The sequence below is a fragment of the Rhea americana genome, unplaced genomic scaffold, assembly GCF_003343005.1.
Source record: "Rhea americana isolate MKP2758 unplaced genomic scaffold, rheAme1 scaffold_60, whole genome shotgun sequence".
Lineage (NCBI taxonomy): Eukaryota > Metazoa > Chordata > Aves > Rheiformes > Rheidae > Rhea > Rhea americana.
The window spans coordinates 899,150-915,196 of record NW_028186757.1 but is presented as its reverse complement, the minus strand read 5'-3'; the positions used below and the strand labels follow the sequence as shown (position 1 = coordinate 915,196).

The 16,047-nt window shown below is 36.9% G+C and overlaps 1 protein-coding gene and 1 long non-coding RNA gene across 3 annotated transcripts in view; one reads left to right on the top strand and one right to left on the bottom strand.

The window, feature by feature from the left end:
- The window catches only part of SH3RF1 (SH3 domain containing ring finger 1), an 84,417-nt gene that overhangs the window by 30,301 nt on the left and 38,069 nt on the right, over positions 1-16,047 (bottom strand). For both annotated transcript variants that reach the window (XM_085319820.1, XM_085319821.1), the window contains one exon: positions 1,226-1,501. In XM_085319820.1, the coding sequence (XP_085175946.1) occupies positions 1,226-1,501 (276 nt within the window). The remainder of the gene's footprint in view (positions 1-1,225; positions 1,502-16,047) is intronic.
- Positions 9,343-15,693, top strand: LOC146587262 (uncharacterized). Its single transcript, XR_014897682.1, has 3 exons — positions 9,343-9,517; positions 9,806-9,850; positions 15,528-15,693. It is a non-coding gene; the product is annotated as an uncharacterized LOC146587262 (long non-coding RNA).

Here is a 16,047-nt window from a genome sequence, read left to right as displayed (position 1 = left end):
CAGCTGCTCCGTTGCCTATTTTGCTGGATGTCGGCTAACTATCCACAACTCACCTCAGTCATTTGAGCTGGACTTTAGGAACAGACTTCCCACGACGTTCAGTCTGTTGTCTTCTATCAGCCTCCTTTTAAGTCCTAGCATTAAGCAACAGAACCTCTATCTTCCTACGTCTCAAGTGACTCATTACCTAACCTTCCTAGATGTTGTCTTCTTACCCATGTAAGAATGCTAGTAACTGATAAAACTTTTTAGATACACTCTGAGCTTTTTCAAACATAGATTTTAGACCATCAGATTAAAAGTTTTACTGGCACATTAAACACTGTTCTCTCTACACTGAAATACATAATTATTTCATATTTAATTTAAAAAGTTTGGAAGCACATATCCATTCAAGACTGCAGATTAAAAAACCCAAATATACAGTTTGCCAACAATTTCACTGAAATTCACAAGTTAATACCAATCACCCTTGACAGTGCTACTGTTCTGTTTAGTGAAAAACACTGTTCGTCCATATGCATTTGCGCTGATTTCATGAAAAGGGTTAAAGTCTTTTGCTTTTATGCTTTTAGCCATTCTTTCCATTTTTAATAGCTAAATGCAGAGCGAAAACATGATTAGTTTACATTTTATCTTGTAACATTTTTGTGAAATTTGATAAGCTACCAGAAACTGAAAAATAGCTCTGATTTCTATTAAAATCTGATTTCATTTTGTGCTTTGCAAGAGGGAAAGTTACAGCAGAAATGAAGTAAGAAGAAATGTAATATTTTTCAAAAGGCAATTAGTAATACTGCAAAGCTCATTCGTACTTTGAGTCTAATAACTAGATCCTAAAAGGTCACTTACTAAAAGCAAAACTGAAATTTAATATATACTTCAACAATAAAAATAAGTGTTTCTCTTCAAGATGGAGCACATTTAATTTATAGTAGTTAATTTCTCATAAATTGAGAACATTTAATAGTATAATTATGAAAAACTGCATTCTCGAAAATAAAACCCAGAGAGAAATTATATATAATCTAGGAGGAGAAGGAAGGTAAGACTACTGTTTACAAGAGAAATACCTGTAGAATTACTTGCCCTCATTTTTTCATATTTGTGCAGATCCATTAAAAAAAAACATGTAGACAAGACTATGGAACATTAGTCATACTAACTCTCAGCCAAAACAATGAATAATTATAAAACTAAAATACTAACTTTACTTTGTTTTTACCTTTGAAAATGGTAAACAGTCTTTATCTGCTTCCTTGTCTTTTACTTCAAAGTCATAAAGTGCTTTGCACTGAGGCGGAGGTTGAGGTAAAGGTTTAATAATCTGAACAAAGTTGGTAGGGAAAAAGCCATGGACACCATTGACTTCTCCATGGTACCAGTTTTCATCCACCTGTCGACGTAAAATGATGATGTCTCCTTTACTGAATTTAAGATCTCCCGGTTCCTTTCCCTCGTAGTTATACAATGCTTTGGCACATGGTAACTGAGGTACACCCTAGAGAAAATAAAAAGGCACTGGAATTAGAGATGTATTACTAAATCGGAGTTATACAACATTCCTTGGGAGACTATGAATGAAAATAAATGCATAAAACTGCAAAGTAAAAATATTCACAGTAAAATTATTTTGTTCAACTGATTTTTCCCCAAACACATAGGCAAAGCTTGAGAGCTGTATAACCTTAACATCCTTTTTGTTAAATTTCATGCTGATTTTCAGTAATCCTGAATTACTACTAGACAAAAGAAGAGGCAAAACAAAAACGGCAATGTTTTGACCCTGGTGTCCAAATTCATTAAGTTTATCGGTTAAACAATTCAAAGATAATTACTGGAAAATATCCTGACCAGAGCGTTTGAGAGATCTAACTGAACAACGCTGCAAAGACAAATACAGCGCTACGATCACAAATTTGCTGTAAAGCACGTACGGCATGCTTTCCGCTTGCCTGCCTTGCTTATTATTTTTTTTCACCGTAGCTATTTCACGGGCACAGGACGCTAAGACAGAAGACATACCGGAGGTGTTTACCAGACTGAAAGAACAAATCTCATTTTATTAGAGGTAACGGATTAGCTGCGCGTGTAAAACAGAGTTGAAAATATCCCTTAGCAATAAGCATGCAAACGAAACCGGAGCAGGCTAGGAGCGCGACGTACTGCACTGCCAAAGAGCCCATCACTTTCTTGTCGTTTAACTGTTCGAATCGGGTGTCTCGTTCCCAGGCAATGGCTACGGACAGACAGACGGCTGAAGGACGCGGCAGGGAAAGGAAGCGAGCGAGCGCCCTGCCCTGCAGCAGCGCGCGAGGGCCGACGTCGGGGCTCCAGGTCCGCCGCCGCGCGCCCGTGGGCGCCCCGAGCCAGAGGCGTCCCCGGGAGAGGAGGCCCTGGGGACGCGCTGAGCCGGAGTTTACGTCTGGTTGAGTCTCTCACTTGGCTAGACACGACAGGAAGGCTTTGGAAGAAGAAGTTTGCAGCTACCATTTACCCTCACAGCTCTTTGAGAAAGCAAAAACAAAAACAAAAAGCCCTCCAGAAGCCATTTTAGGAAATTAAAATATGAAACCCAGAAAGATACCATGTAAAACAGATTTCTTAGTATTATTGCCTCAGTTATCCTTACACATAAATACTTAAACATCCAAAGCCACTGCTTACATACAAGCCGCTTGTATTCATTTTTTAGTTAAGACACAGATACACATGCATTTCACATGTGAGACTCCTTTGAAGAAAATAAAATTAGTAATATCTGATAACATCGAAATCAACAGAGCAACAAGACTATGGAAAAAGTGCATACACACACATTTATATCAGACTAGACACCAGGCTCAGGTAGAGTTCTCCCAGCTCAGGTACTTCATCTTAGAAACCTACAGCATTTGCTTATAACGTTCCTGTTTGGATTTATGCTTTGTCTTTGGTCATCTTATTTATAACTTTTTTCCTTTGGGTTTTTTTTTTCCTTTTTAACGGCCAATACGCAACTGTATGTATTTTTCACAAGCTTAAGCCAAGATAAACTTACGCCAGCACAGAAACACGAGCTCTGTTTTCCTTTCAAAACGAGCAGAAGCCCAAATGTAAAATGCTTAAACTGGCATAAAACAAGGCTCATTGTACAGCTTATTTCGCTTCTAGAACCAGAATAAGCTAAAGTAGCAAAAATACTTCCCCTCTCCAAAAAAAAAAAAAAAAAAAACCATCGGTACTCCCGTCCAAGGACCTGACTTCCCCGGGCAGGGGCTCAGCTGCACCTTTCTTTCCTCTCGCGCCTGCTCCCTGCTCCCCTGCTGCTGCCTCTGCCAAGCAGGGAACCACACTGTTCCCCCGCTGCTATACCAGGACCTGGGCTTCCCGAGCTCCCTGTGAACCAACCGAATTTACCCAGAATATCCACCCAATTTTCACCTTTTTCAGATTCCCAGACCCTCAAGTTTTTTCCAAGAAGCCAGGCAGCTTTCCTGCACCCGTACTGTTCATCTTCACGGAAGTACAGAAGAAGAGAATATTTCTGGAACTGTTCATACGACAAGAGCAAAGCTCTAACACCCTCCAAAAACGCTGCCCTCCTCAGACACCTCAGCAGTAGTTTGTATCTCTAGCTTTTTTTAAGTACCCCTGACTTTCCTGAAAGTAAGTCTCTCTCTAAACTAAGAACCGTATTTTTTTTGATCTCTTTGATCAAGAGGGTCTTCAATAATCATCAGTTCTTTGCAATTTTATTAAAGGTAGAGAAATGATTTGCCTTCATCTGTCTTTTTCTTATTTCCTTCTCTGAATCGTTTTTCTCCTAAACCAAACCAATTGCATTATAAACAGGATGAAAAAATAATTAGTACAGAACACTTCCAAAACCTCCAGTCGCACCGCAATCACTAAGGCAATAATTCCAGTATTGTAGAGGTACTTTGACCAGCATAGCATATGTTTTTCCAAAGAACCAGTATTTTAAAACATAACTAGGTCGCCAAGAAAAGCTGCCTTTACATAGAAAGGTGTTTGTTAATATGCTGCAGTTGACTCTATCGGTCAACTTGTTTGCCAGGGAGATTTGGATTGAGTGATTTTCCTCTCCTCCATGCCTTCTCTACTGCGTGCAGGTATACTTGAGGTTTCAATTCAGACTGCCATTCAGAAAACCTTTTCAAATACAGTATTGCTTCTCTTAATCACCTTGTTCCTTCTCCTTCACCTTGTTACTTCTTGACTCAGATCTTCCCATTGCACTAGCATTTTTTTTCTGTTTTGTTTTTAATCTCAGAGCAATCCTTGACTGTATTTTTCCTTTCTCACCTTCTCTGGCTTTTATGAAGCTGCCCAGTTCTATGTGCAAAAACATCCCATTTTGTACCTACAGTTTTTGCATCTCTTCCATCTTGTCAGCTCCAACTCATGTTTTTAAGTCTTAACCTAAAACCATCTGATCTGTGCTGGTTTGAATGCCATTTCTTTTGTTTCAGTCTCCTTTGTTCTTTCTGTACCTGCATTTAAGTTTTCATGTATTTTGAGACATAGAGCTTATAAGAATACTTTACTGAAGATTTTCTTAAACTGCTTACATTAATATACACAAATAGGATTTCCTTCCAAAGGAAGGAAACGTGCTTACTATGCTAAGCTATACATACACTGCTGTCATCTGAACAGATTAAATATTCAGTTTTACTGAACACACCCACCTACAGGCTTTAACATTTGAAACTGTAAATCTTTCTATTTGTTTTTTAAGAGTTCCAGAATTCAAAGGGTCTCAGTAATCCAAGAACAACATGAAACGTTGGCTCCCGGCATTTATTTTGCTCACCTACAGAATAACTCACAGAAAGTCAGATTTGTTCAAAGAAAGGCTGGAACTGAGGTGTTATTAATGTACACCTAACACTGAATCACTAGTGCAGTCAGCTGTACTGCTTACTTTATCATCCCAGCTTTCCTGGAAGACCGAAGACCGCAAAGGTCACCAGGGTGAATCAAATGATTTTCAGCTACAGAGCTTCTAAAGTATCTTTCCAATGGATGCTAAAAACGAGAGACGCTTCTACGTCAGAAGGTGGCTCAAGCTGTCAGTATACTCTAGTAACAATATAAAAACCCCTTCGGTATTAGCTCATACAACTTGCTATTGCTCTCCTGAACACAAGGTGACAGTTGATTTTTATGACAATTTACTAGATTTAGGAAGTGAGTAATATTAATGTTTATTTATTTCTATTAGTTCCTAATGATTTATTTGTACTAAATTTCATTGTTCTCAACGAATAACCACACATTTGACTTAAAACAGTAAGACTTGTAATTGTTTTGAAATGCCATATTTAAATTTTAAATTTGTTTAGCCTCAACTTAGTATAATTTGATTTTCATAGAGATATTTTTTAAAAATCAAACAAGGAGAAACAATCTGTAAAGATTCTAGGTTCTTGGTACACGGAAGAATTGGGCAACTTTTTATAACCATTTCACCCAACCATCCAGTTAAAGTTTACTGAGTAGACCTGCAAAGCTTCTCTGCTACTAGCTAACTTCGTCATAGAAAATTAAATTCTCTCTGTACTAGTGCTTACACTTGATAACCTAGACCAGTGCTAACTCTAAACGGAATATAGATGACATATCAGAATACTATGAAAGCCTGATTTTAATGTCCTGGTTTCAGTCACCTAACGCAGATCAGAGTTACTTGCATTCCTAGATCCTTTTGACTACCCAACTCTTCAGCTCTCTATCAGTTAGTTTTGCTCTTGCTAACTTCTCAGGGAAGGCTTGGAGAACCCCTATATTTTGCAGCAGAAGGGCAGCTCCTCTGATTTCAACAGCATTTTTATATGAACTTTTGAAGTAAGCCACCAATGGCCTACTAAAAGCAATTAAGTCAGTGTATGAAAAGTCCTTTTTGCTTCCTCTGTCTCAGCTGCTTTTACCATACACTGGAAGAAAACAGTTTGGCAATTTTTCCTCGTCTGATGTCAAGGAATAAATACAAGGTTGTTTAACGCAAGTATGAGAAAGTCTCTCGCACAAAGCTGTTCTGAAATGAAAAGCCGAAATACAGTAGAACGAAAGGAATTCAGAAATGCTGCCTGGAGGCCTGAACAACCAGACTAATAACAGGGAAGGTTAGAAGGGGATGTTCACAAAGCTCCCCGAAGGCTGTCGGTCTAGTCGTTTGCCGCGCGATACTTGCGTTTTCAATGTTCTCATGATTAAGAAATGAGCTGCTTCTGAATGCTAGCTTTTTTGCTTTGCCCATCCAAAATCCAAACCTCTCAGCTACTTGCTTTTCCAGATTTTGTTAGATAAAGAAATTCTGAACAGTTTCCACTAAACCAAGTCCTGAAAATAATGAGAGAAGTAATCAAAAAAGCAGGGAAAAGGGAAAAGAAGAAAATAATTATGCTCTGCAAATTGTATGTTCCCAATTATTTTAATTATATGTACTTCACAGGTCAAAGACTGGCTCGCTCTTGGGGGAGTGAGGAATAACTTTTAAAACATGTGAAATCACTCTGTAGAACAGTCAAACTTCAGAAAGACTAGGAAGATAATTATTACGGTGCAAAAGAGAATTTAGTTCTCTATTCCTATTGATTTTCAATAGGAAATCCAAAGATCATTAGACAATTTTTAAGTTCTTAAAAACATTTTGAGTAGTTGTTTACTAAAAGCCATTTTGTTCGGAGGAAAAAAAAAATCTTTGTAAGAACATAAACAAAACAAAACAAAAATCTGCTCCTATAAGCTATTACATCAAAGCCTTTACAGTCTGAAAAAGCTGTTAATCTTACTGGTTTTCTCTAGGTACGTTATAACTGGTTGGTATTTGACATCTCCATAAAACTGTTAATTTTTCTGGTTCCAAAGCCACTTAAAAGAGTACAGCGGTGGCAGTGAGGATCTGCTAATCTCTTTAAGCACATCAAGCTGTTATGCAACATAATCATTCTTTGGCAGCGTATTTCATTCCATTACACTTAAACTCTTTTACCAGTAGGTTTTTCAATGCATTCTATTTCCATGTAATGTCAGCTATGATTTCTGAAACCAGAAAACTGCATACCCCAGCAAGAAAGACACCCACACACCACGGCAAGCCGATATGTACAGGAGCGGTACAACAGTGAGCCCAGGCAGCAGGTCTTCCAAGTCCCACTCCGAACTGCCACTGACTAGTTATATATCCCCAAACAAATCACTCCATTTCTAAAAATGCAAGAAGCTTATCTCACAGCTATCAAGGTAATTTTCATACAGAACACCTGGACAGTGGCCCTTGGTTAAAAAACTATCAAGAACATCTACGTAGATGCAGTAGTTTATAGACTCACTAGTGCACTTCTATTTTTCTAGCTAGCTTGAGAAATCATTTCTCTTTAAAACCATAAGGCAAAAGACATTTTTTGAATTAAAAAGTGAATCAAAGGGAAATGTAGAGAGAGAAAAAAAAGCAAACAAAGTATCACACAGAATAAAACATACGAAGGTCAAGAATCTCGCAAGGAATTGGGAAAACATTTAGAAATAACACATCTCAAGTAGCTTTTTAATGTATTATTTAACCTAATCCAGAACTATTTGATTATTCAAAACATCAAATCATTAGGTAGTACTTCTGTGTTTAGTAAGAAGCTTCATTTTACCTTGTAACCCAGTAAGCACCTTTAATAACTGTTCATTCCCTCATTCCATATCTCTTAGTGGAAGTGTGACAACTTTCTCATGTCAATACAGATATCGCTTGCCTACAGATACTGCTTGCCTTTTTTTTTTTTTTAATTAAAATTTCCATAAAATCACAAAACAATAACTACAGAAGGGACAAGAAACTCTGAAAACTATCAAAACACAAGGGCAGACCACATTTGAGTGTTACCTTCTTCCCATAAATCCATTCTTACCTGACCACTATCCTCATTTTTCACTCTGTATTTCAATTTCCACATGAATTGGAAATCACGCATACCCATCTTTGGCAACATTTTACTACTGCCTAAGTGTGTACTTACCCTGCTAACACTGATACCTGGACTTTATTCTCACTATCAAAAGCCATACATGCAATTGCACAAACAGCCAAATATCTAAATCCCAAATGGGACGTGTGTCATTTCCAGCTCCAAGTCCAAACTCAATAGTTTTCACACAGGCCAAGAATACCCTGCTCTCCCATTAGCTGCCTCCCATTAAGCCAGAGACACCAGTCCTCTTCTGCATACCTTGCCAAAAACAAAGCATCAATATATACCCAGTACCACTGAAATGAAGTATTATTCAAGAACAGACCACAGGTTTATCATTTGATATCTGCCCTACAAATTGAACAGCTAAGAAATGCACCTTACAACAACTTTTGATCAGAAAGAAAAAACATTAATCCAATAAAACATTCACAAAACACCATATTCCTGTAATCCATATAACCAGTACAGCAAACATGTTTTACATGACAGCTGGTGAGAATTTCTACAGCATAAATGGTAGCTGATGAAGATACAGGGGCATAGTCAACATCAGCCTCAGAGAAAGGAACTATTTTACAACGATAAGAAACATCCCTCTTCTCCTTTGTTTATTCAAGCGTCTCTTTTTTCTTCTAATCACAAAAGCTTACTGCATTGGAAAGAAATAAAAAGGGATCTACGATACTGGCAAGATCTAGAAGAGATCCCATTACCAACGTGCCAGAACCAGGTGCTATGCTGGAGCAGCAGGAAGAAACGAGTAGAAATATACGTCCTCTACCAGTCCCAGCACGGCTAATCAGAAGACATCTTTTCCATTTTTACATTAAACATAAGCTATCGGTATTTGCAAAGCAGTATTTTGTATTACTGATTACATTTAAAAATCTCTCAGAAATCTGAGCTGTTTAACACTACTACTTTACAAAACACATTCAGTTTGCTTACTTTAAAAAGAAGTTAATTTATCTAATGCAGAGGACTGAAACATTTGATTTAGCAACACAGCACTGAGATACAGAAGGCTCTGTCCCTGCTTGAAGGAGCTGTTATTTTAGCACAAATATCAAAAGCTCCAGAGGTTTTAATCAGCAATGTAAAAAAATGTAGAACAATCCAGAGTATTAATCTTTTTTTTTTTTTTTTTTTTTCCTTTGGAGTGTGAAGATAAACAAGTTTTGCTCACTGCAGTTTGAAAATGAACATGTTTACTTGTTGCACCAAGAAAAAGAGAGGTAATTCCAGGTGTAAAGACACATTACACAAGGGGGAGGGCAGGGGGAGGAGAGATGAAATTGCCCAGAGCAGCTTTTAGGCAGCTCTGAAGCTGAGGAGTTTGAACATGATACAGAAGGAGCAAAGCCAGCAAATGACTCTGAACAAGGGAGTGACTTCGCCAGATTATTCTTGGTGAGATCAGCATGAAGAAATGTTCCTTTAATCTCTCAAATAGCCTGCTGCCAAAAACAGGGCAATAGCAAAAAACAGTGTTGCAGATGAAGAGACTGTCGTGCTTTTTGAAGAATACCTATCAAGCTTGACAGGTATGACTTTTTATCTGAGCATGTTTTGCTTTCCATTATGCTCAAGTGTTAATGTATTCCCTGCCAAAACAGTGCAAGATTGGAAATTAAAGACTCTCGTCAATGATATAAAAAAGTTGTAACACACAGCTCTCCTATTTGAATTTGATTTTTAAAAAATTAAGAGAACATCAAACATTTTATTACTTTACAAGAAAATGTCTTCTAGGTTTATTTCTTGACAATTTCACTGTTTCATAAAGATTCAGGTGCTTTTCCAATCTTCTGGACTAATAACTTTCTTCTAAGGTATCATATGCAAACTCTTTTTGCCAGGATTTGGAGGAACTTTTGGTAAGTTTGCTTGGGAACCAATAGCATGTCTCCTTCTCCTGAAATCCTTCTGGAGCCAAGTTAATTGGCTTTAACATACAGCCTTGAAATAGTCCCTTGCCTACTGTGAAAAGGTGCTAATTTTAGCTGTCTCCAATATACAGAAATATATGTAACCTGCATGCACAGAGTAAATTACAGACTTCATTTGCTGCTCATTTTTTACTTAATCTTTCAAAATCTCTTGCCTCAAAACTTTCTGGAATAAAATCTTTATTTCAAACACTTTATGATACTCTAGTTGAAGCAGCTGTTTGGCCTTTTTTAAAAAAGGCAACTGATCCTAGCTGAATTATGCATTTGTTGTAAAATAAATGTTCCTGCATGCCTGTCATTATAGCAAAAGGCTGACTGAGCACAGAAGAACATTACATCAACATTCATCTCTTGTGCAGTGACAAGCTGCAGTTTGCCCCTCACATATATTTCGGTTGGACTGTAAAAGCAGACAAGCAGCCTGGCTAAAATGAGCCTTCCTCTGCACATAGTACTGCTAAAAAAGACTTGAATCCATAAAGTATATTGAAACAGGGAGCACTATTTCATTAAATCTGATAAACCCTGCGTATTTGCTCGAGTATATTTCAGCATGACAGTATTAGTGTAGAACACAAAACCAAGCTGCCTGTCTTGAGTTCACTCAGGTCTGAATTGGTGCATGGACCTATCTTCCACCACCACCACACTTCCTTTTGCTGTCCTTGCACCTTAAGAAGCCCTTCTTGCTGGCCTTCACTAGCACCACTGGTTTCAATTCTGCCCAAATTCCGGCTTCCTTAATCCCACTCCTACCAGCTCATGCTTTCTGCATTGCTCCAGCATAGTCTGTCCCCACTTCTGCTATCCCTATGCTTGCTTTAGCGAAGAGAGCTCAGCTTGGTGAACCCCATGTCCTCCAGTATGCTCGACTCCCACGCAGCAGCCTGCGCTGCCCCCCTATCTGGGGCTCCTCGAAGATCTAGCAGCTCTCCTGGGTCCTGATGTGACTCTGCTACCGTACCCAGCAAACACATTCCCAGGAAATTCCTACGTGTGACTACCACTGTGAAGTACTGTAGAAAATCGGAGTTCACTTTTTCATGTTTACTAGCCCCTTATTCCACTAACGGTTTCCATTGACTTTGAAAGGAAGCTAATTCTTAAGGTATTAAACCCACTTACTTTGGCAGAACTCGGCCAAATTCTCTCCCAAACTGCCTAGCTCTAGAATGTCCTTAATTACATAGGTGTGCTTAAATTTTACAGTAACTGTCTGTTCAAATACATCAAAGTCTCTCATTATTTTCAAAATCTTTCATTATTCATATAAGCTCCATGGTCAGAGGCAGGACGAGTTACTTAAGGGGTACATAAAGCAGAACTGGATCTTGAAAGGATTTTCCATTTTACTTTCAAATGCAGTTCTTCGTACAAGCTTTTATTACTATTTAAGCAGTACAGATGAAAAAAGGTAAGAAACACTAAGAAATAAGAGGTTTACATCAAGAAGATGACCCATGCACCTCTCAGTTCTTCAACACAGAAAAATTACCAAAACATCGATCCAAGGAAGTCTTGGATCAGTCTGCATGTGCTTGCAGAACAGATTTCATGTTGCACCACCAGCTAGAAGCATTTTAACTACTTAAATGAAAGTTTTTTCACCAACTCTGCATTCATTCAGGAATGAAAAGGAACTTTAAAAATAACAGATCAAATATTAGTCTGCTATGTTAGCATAGATTAAATCTGTCTGTGATTTCAGCTGGGAATCCTTGCCTCTCCTTTTTGTATTTAGTAGACACTGCCTTGAAATGGTAAGCGTTGAGTGTTATATGCCATACACAAAAAAGCCTCTTCTTCAAAGAAATCCTCTATTCCATAATACACATCCTTTCTACTTCAAATGACAATTTAGTACTGGTTCTACCCTGTTGTTGTACAAGTTCTTCTAAAAACCCTTTGTCTCTCCAAACGTTGAGAGCGCTTTATAGTCTTTTTATAAAATAGTCTGAAATATCTCTTGGATTTGTACCACAATTACCTATATATCTGTATGTGTATATATCTATAAAAGACAAATTTACACAAATTTCTAAAACTTTTTTACTCTCAAATACTTGAAAAAGCTAAAGAAGGTAACTTTTTCTGTTTGTATGCAATATAGATGCAAGAGACGATTACGCTTTGATCCAGTTCAATGAAATTTATCATTTTTCTTCCCTGAACAGATAGCTTTAATTAGAGATAATCTGCATTAACTTATTATCAGTTATATTTACTCATAGTTACAATTTATCTGTTCATGTCATAAATGAAAATAATATACCCCTACATAATGATTTTAATCAAGCAGCTACATGACACATTTTTAATTGGTAGCACAGTTTTATATATAGCTTTTTGATTTTGAAGCAGTCTTACAGTGTATGAACTGCATTCCTTTTAGATGAAACTAAACAGAAGACATCCCCCAATTCATTCCCTGGAACCACAGCAGAATCAGCTCAGAGAAATACCTCTGAAAAAAATCTAGCTGTTGCTACCAAGTCCTCACTGTTTTTCCTTTATGGATCCATTCCCACTGCATTAAACTACTTACTAGTACAGATATAACCAAAGCTTTCTCAAACTAAAGATATTTTTAATCCTCTGATTATTAAATGTGATATATGCCACTATCTCAAAGTTTTATATCAGAAATTCTTTTGCAGGAAATTGTAGGCTTTCTCAATGTGCTGGGACCATGTCCTTGTGCAATATCAACTTCTGAAACTTTTAAGGAACCTGTAAGCTCCTACTAAGTAAGATCTCCTGCTTTTGAGACTCCACAGCAAGCAGAGTAGCAGCTCCCTCCTTACATTAACAGGGAATGCACGGAATTATTATATTCCACAAATATATTCTCTAGAGTAACTTAGAAGAACTACAACTTTCTCATTTAGACAAAAAGTATTTTAATTATGCAGTTCAATCATAATGCATTACTATAAGAAAGCACAGCTTTGGTGCCAAGAGCTAAGAATCATATAGACTAATGAAAGACTGATGTCTCTAATTCTCTCTCTTAACTATTCATGCTAATGAACTGGTTGAGAACATTTGAAAAACAAAATTCAGCAGTGCTACTTCACATTTCCCTGATTCAGACTCTGACTAGGCCTCACAGAAGAAGAAGACTTGAGCAGGATATTCAAGTGGACTAGAACTCCACAACTTGTTTGCAATTTCTTGTCCCCTTTCTGTCATTTTGGTAGGACAACTCACAACTTAAGGCCGACAGCTAACAGCTGGTGTTTCTCATATCTTGTATGAAATCCTACCATATATAGTTTAGACTCACATGTATCACAGGAGTCCAAACACTCTTAAGAACTGAGCATCTAGCAGAAGTCCTCCTAAACATTAACATGGCTCTCAGTTTAGAAATTGTTCCACTTGGCTTATTTCTGTAAGTTGGTATTGACACCAAAATACTGTCCTGAACAAAAACTTCACACATTCTTGTCAGGACAAAGCATGCAGATAGTATGATAATGCTGATATTAGGCCAATGTACATGCAGTTCTCATACACATTGAACTTTCCTGCAAGGTGAGCTCTTCAACCCGCTAACTTCAGCTCAAGGTGAAACCTGCTATCATGAAAGCAACAAATTCCCAGATTTCTGATTAATTCACCTTCCTATCAACTTCTGCTGACATTCAGGTTTCTGTCTTCATTCACTCACCTCTGTTCTCCCTTTCCAGGATTTCTAGGATCAGACGTAGCCCCAGACACAGCTTTGGGAAGCACAGCACAGCAATACCAATGTATGCCATTCTGTCTAAATTTTGCTGCCTTCAGAGCTGGCTTGCAAGTCTGCCCCTATACTATCTAGTCTGAAAGCCTGCATGTAATGCTGCTTCTGCAGAGCCCATTAAGCTTCTCTTGCAGAAAATCGCTTCTTCTAGAAAGGCACCAAGTCTTAAACTGAAAACATTGACAAATGAACAAATTTGCCCCTTCATTAGGAGAATTCCACTGGCTTACCACATTGTAAAGATTTAGATGGTTCTTCATGTACTTACGAACTTCTTGGTAACTTCAGTCCATTGTTTATCATCAGTCTTCCATAACAGAAGGATCCATAATTTGTATGGATTACTTGTCCTTCTTTCCCCTACTTTTTATAAGAGACTCCTTTGTCTATTATTAATTTTTTTCATTTCTGAAACTAAACCTTTTGAATCACCAGACATATAAAGCGTCAATTATACTGAACGTAATTTACTATTTTTCTAAGCAATGACTTCATTATTACAAGTAAAATCGAATTCCTGGATTAGAAGACTATAATACTTTACAATATTTCAACACACAAATCTACATTAGTTACATTCTGTAAAAGAAAAATTTAAAGTTTTAGAAATTAACATTATATTAATACAAGATCTTCAGAAGAAGTCTCTCAAACTGAAATTCTTCAATACAATGCCCTTCTTCCTGTATATTAGTATAAGTTTTTAAGGAGTAAATCATTATTTTCATTTTTAACGGGTTAAATATTTCATTTAAAACACTGATAGTTAATCACATATATTCTCTTTTTACTCTCTTCCTCCTTTCAATCCTATTTAAGGTCTTCTTGCATTTCTCAATAGATTAACCTTTCTCAAATACAAAATTATACTGATCATATTTCATAAGCTGTCAGTGATGAATCCTGGAGCAAAGTGAATCCAGATTGTAAAAATAAAGAGATTCAATGACAGTCTATTCCAAAATGCATATAAAAAACCCTTCCAATCCAACAGTATGTTTACAGTTATCTACAGATAATTTCAGTTGAAGAAATACATTTCCTATATTCTTTACATTAGTAACAACCTCTGAAAAGGTATTCTGAAATTTAGGATTTGCCAAATCAGAATGATAATACTAATGTTACCCTTAGTGTTGCTGAACAACATCAAAGTAAGCTCTCATCAATAAAATAGAAGGATCAAGTCATATCAGTACAAGCTCTGCATTTTTGCAACATTTATGCAAGAGAATTGAAATATGAATATAATTACACTTGCGCCAGTTTTCTTTTATATCCCTAATTCAGTCACATTGTTCCCAGCTTCTGTGACTTAAGTCTTTTGCTTCGGTATTTATTTCGAAACTCTAAGCTTTACCTTTATTTAAATACACACTATGCTGTATTTATAAGTAAATTTAAAACTCTCATACTTGTAAGAATATGCCAAAAAAAGTAATGCTGCAGTTTCAAAATCTGAAATACATACGAAAGTTACTTCAGAATTTTAATTTTAACTTTTTAAACCCTAATGAGCTTGGAGACCTCCTCCCCATTCTGAACACTGAAGAGTTGCTGGTAAGACCGACCCTAAGCAGTCTTTAACATTACTTACGAGATTTGGAATACAAGAAAAACAAGCAAACCACATACTAGCAAGTATGTTTTAAAGCATGCTTTGTCTCTTCTATAGGAAGCTCAAACCTTCCCTGTTAAGAAATTTAACTGAAATTTTCTACAGATCTCTCAGTCTTCATATATTTAAGGAAGGAAACAGTAGAATAACCATCTTGTTAATACTGTTCATAACCCTGGAATCCTCATTTTCAAAAACTGGAATATTTTCCACGTGAAACTTTTTTTTTTTTTTTCCAGTTCCCTGAGCTCAATTCTCAGACTTCACAGACTGAGGAGGAAATCTAAAAGCAATAAAGCCATGCATTTTCTACTTAAGGACAATTTAAAATGCAACAGAAAGGCCACGGCAGCTTTTTTCACCAAAAAGCATCAAATAAAATATGAAGAAATAGAAAATTTTCTTTTTGGAACAGTATGTTGATTACCCTAAGTTTTTAATGTTTTCAAGAATTTAAGATTATGTAAGGTTTTTACAGAATTAAATTAGATTATTTCTAAATATCTCTCAATTTGATCTTTACTGTTTTTGGGGAACACTGAGGAAAGTATATATCCTTGTATACTTGTATATATCCTTGTACATATCAAGGCACTTTCTTTGCGACATGTCTCCATTTTGGTTAGGCAATAGTCTGATCATGCTGCAGTATAAATTAAATTCCAGTCTTTTGGAAAAAAATGAATACAGCACCATGCTTTCGTCTCAAGTAGTTCGTTATTGTGGGCACATAACATTCATTTACCATCCACACGTCAG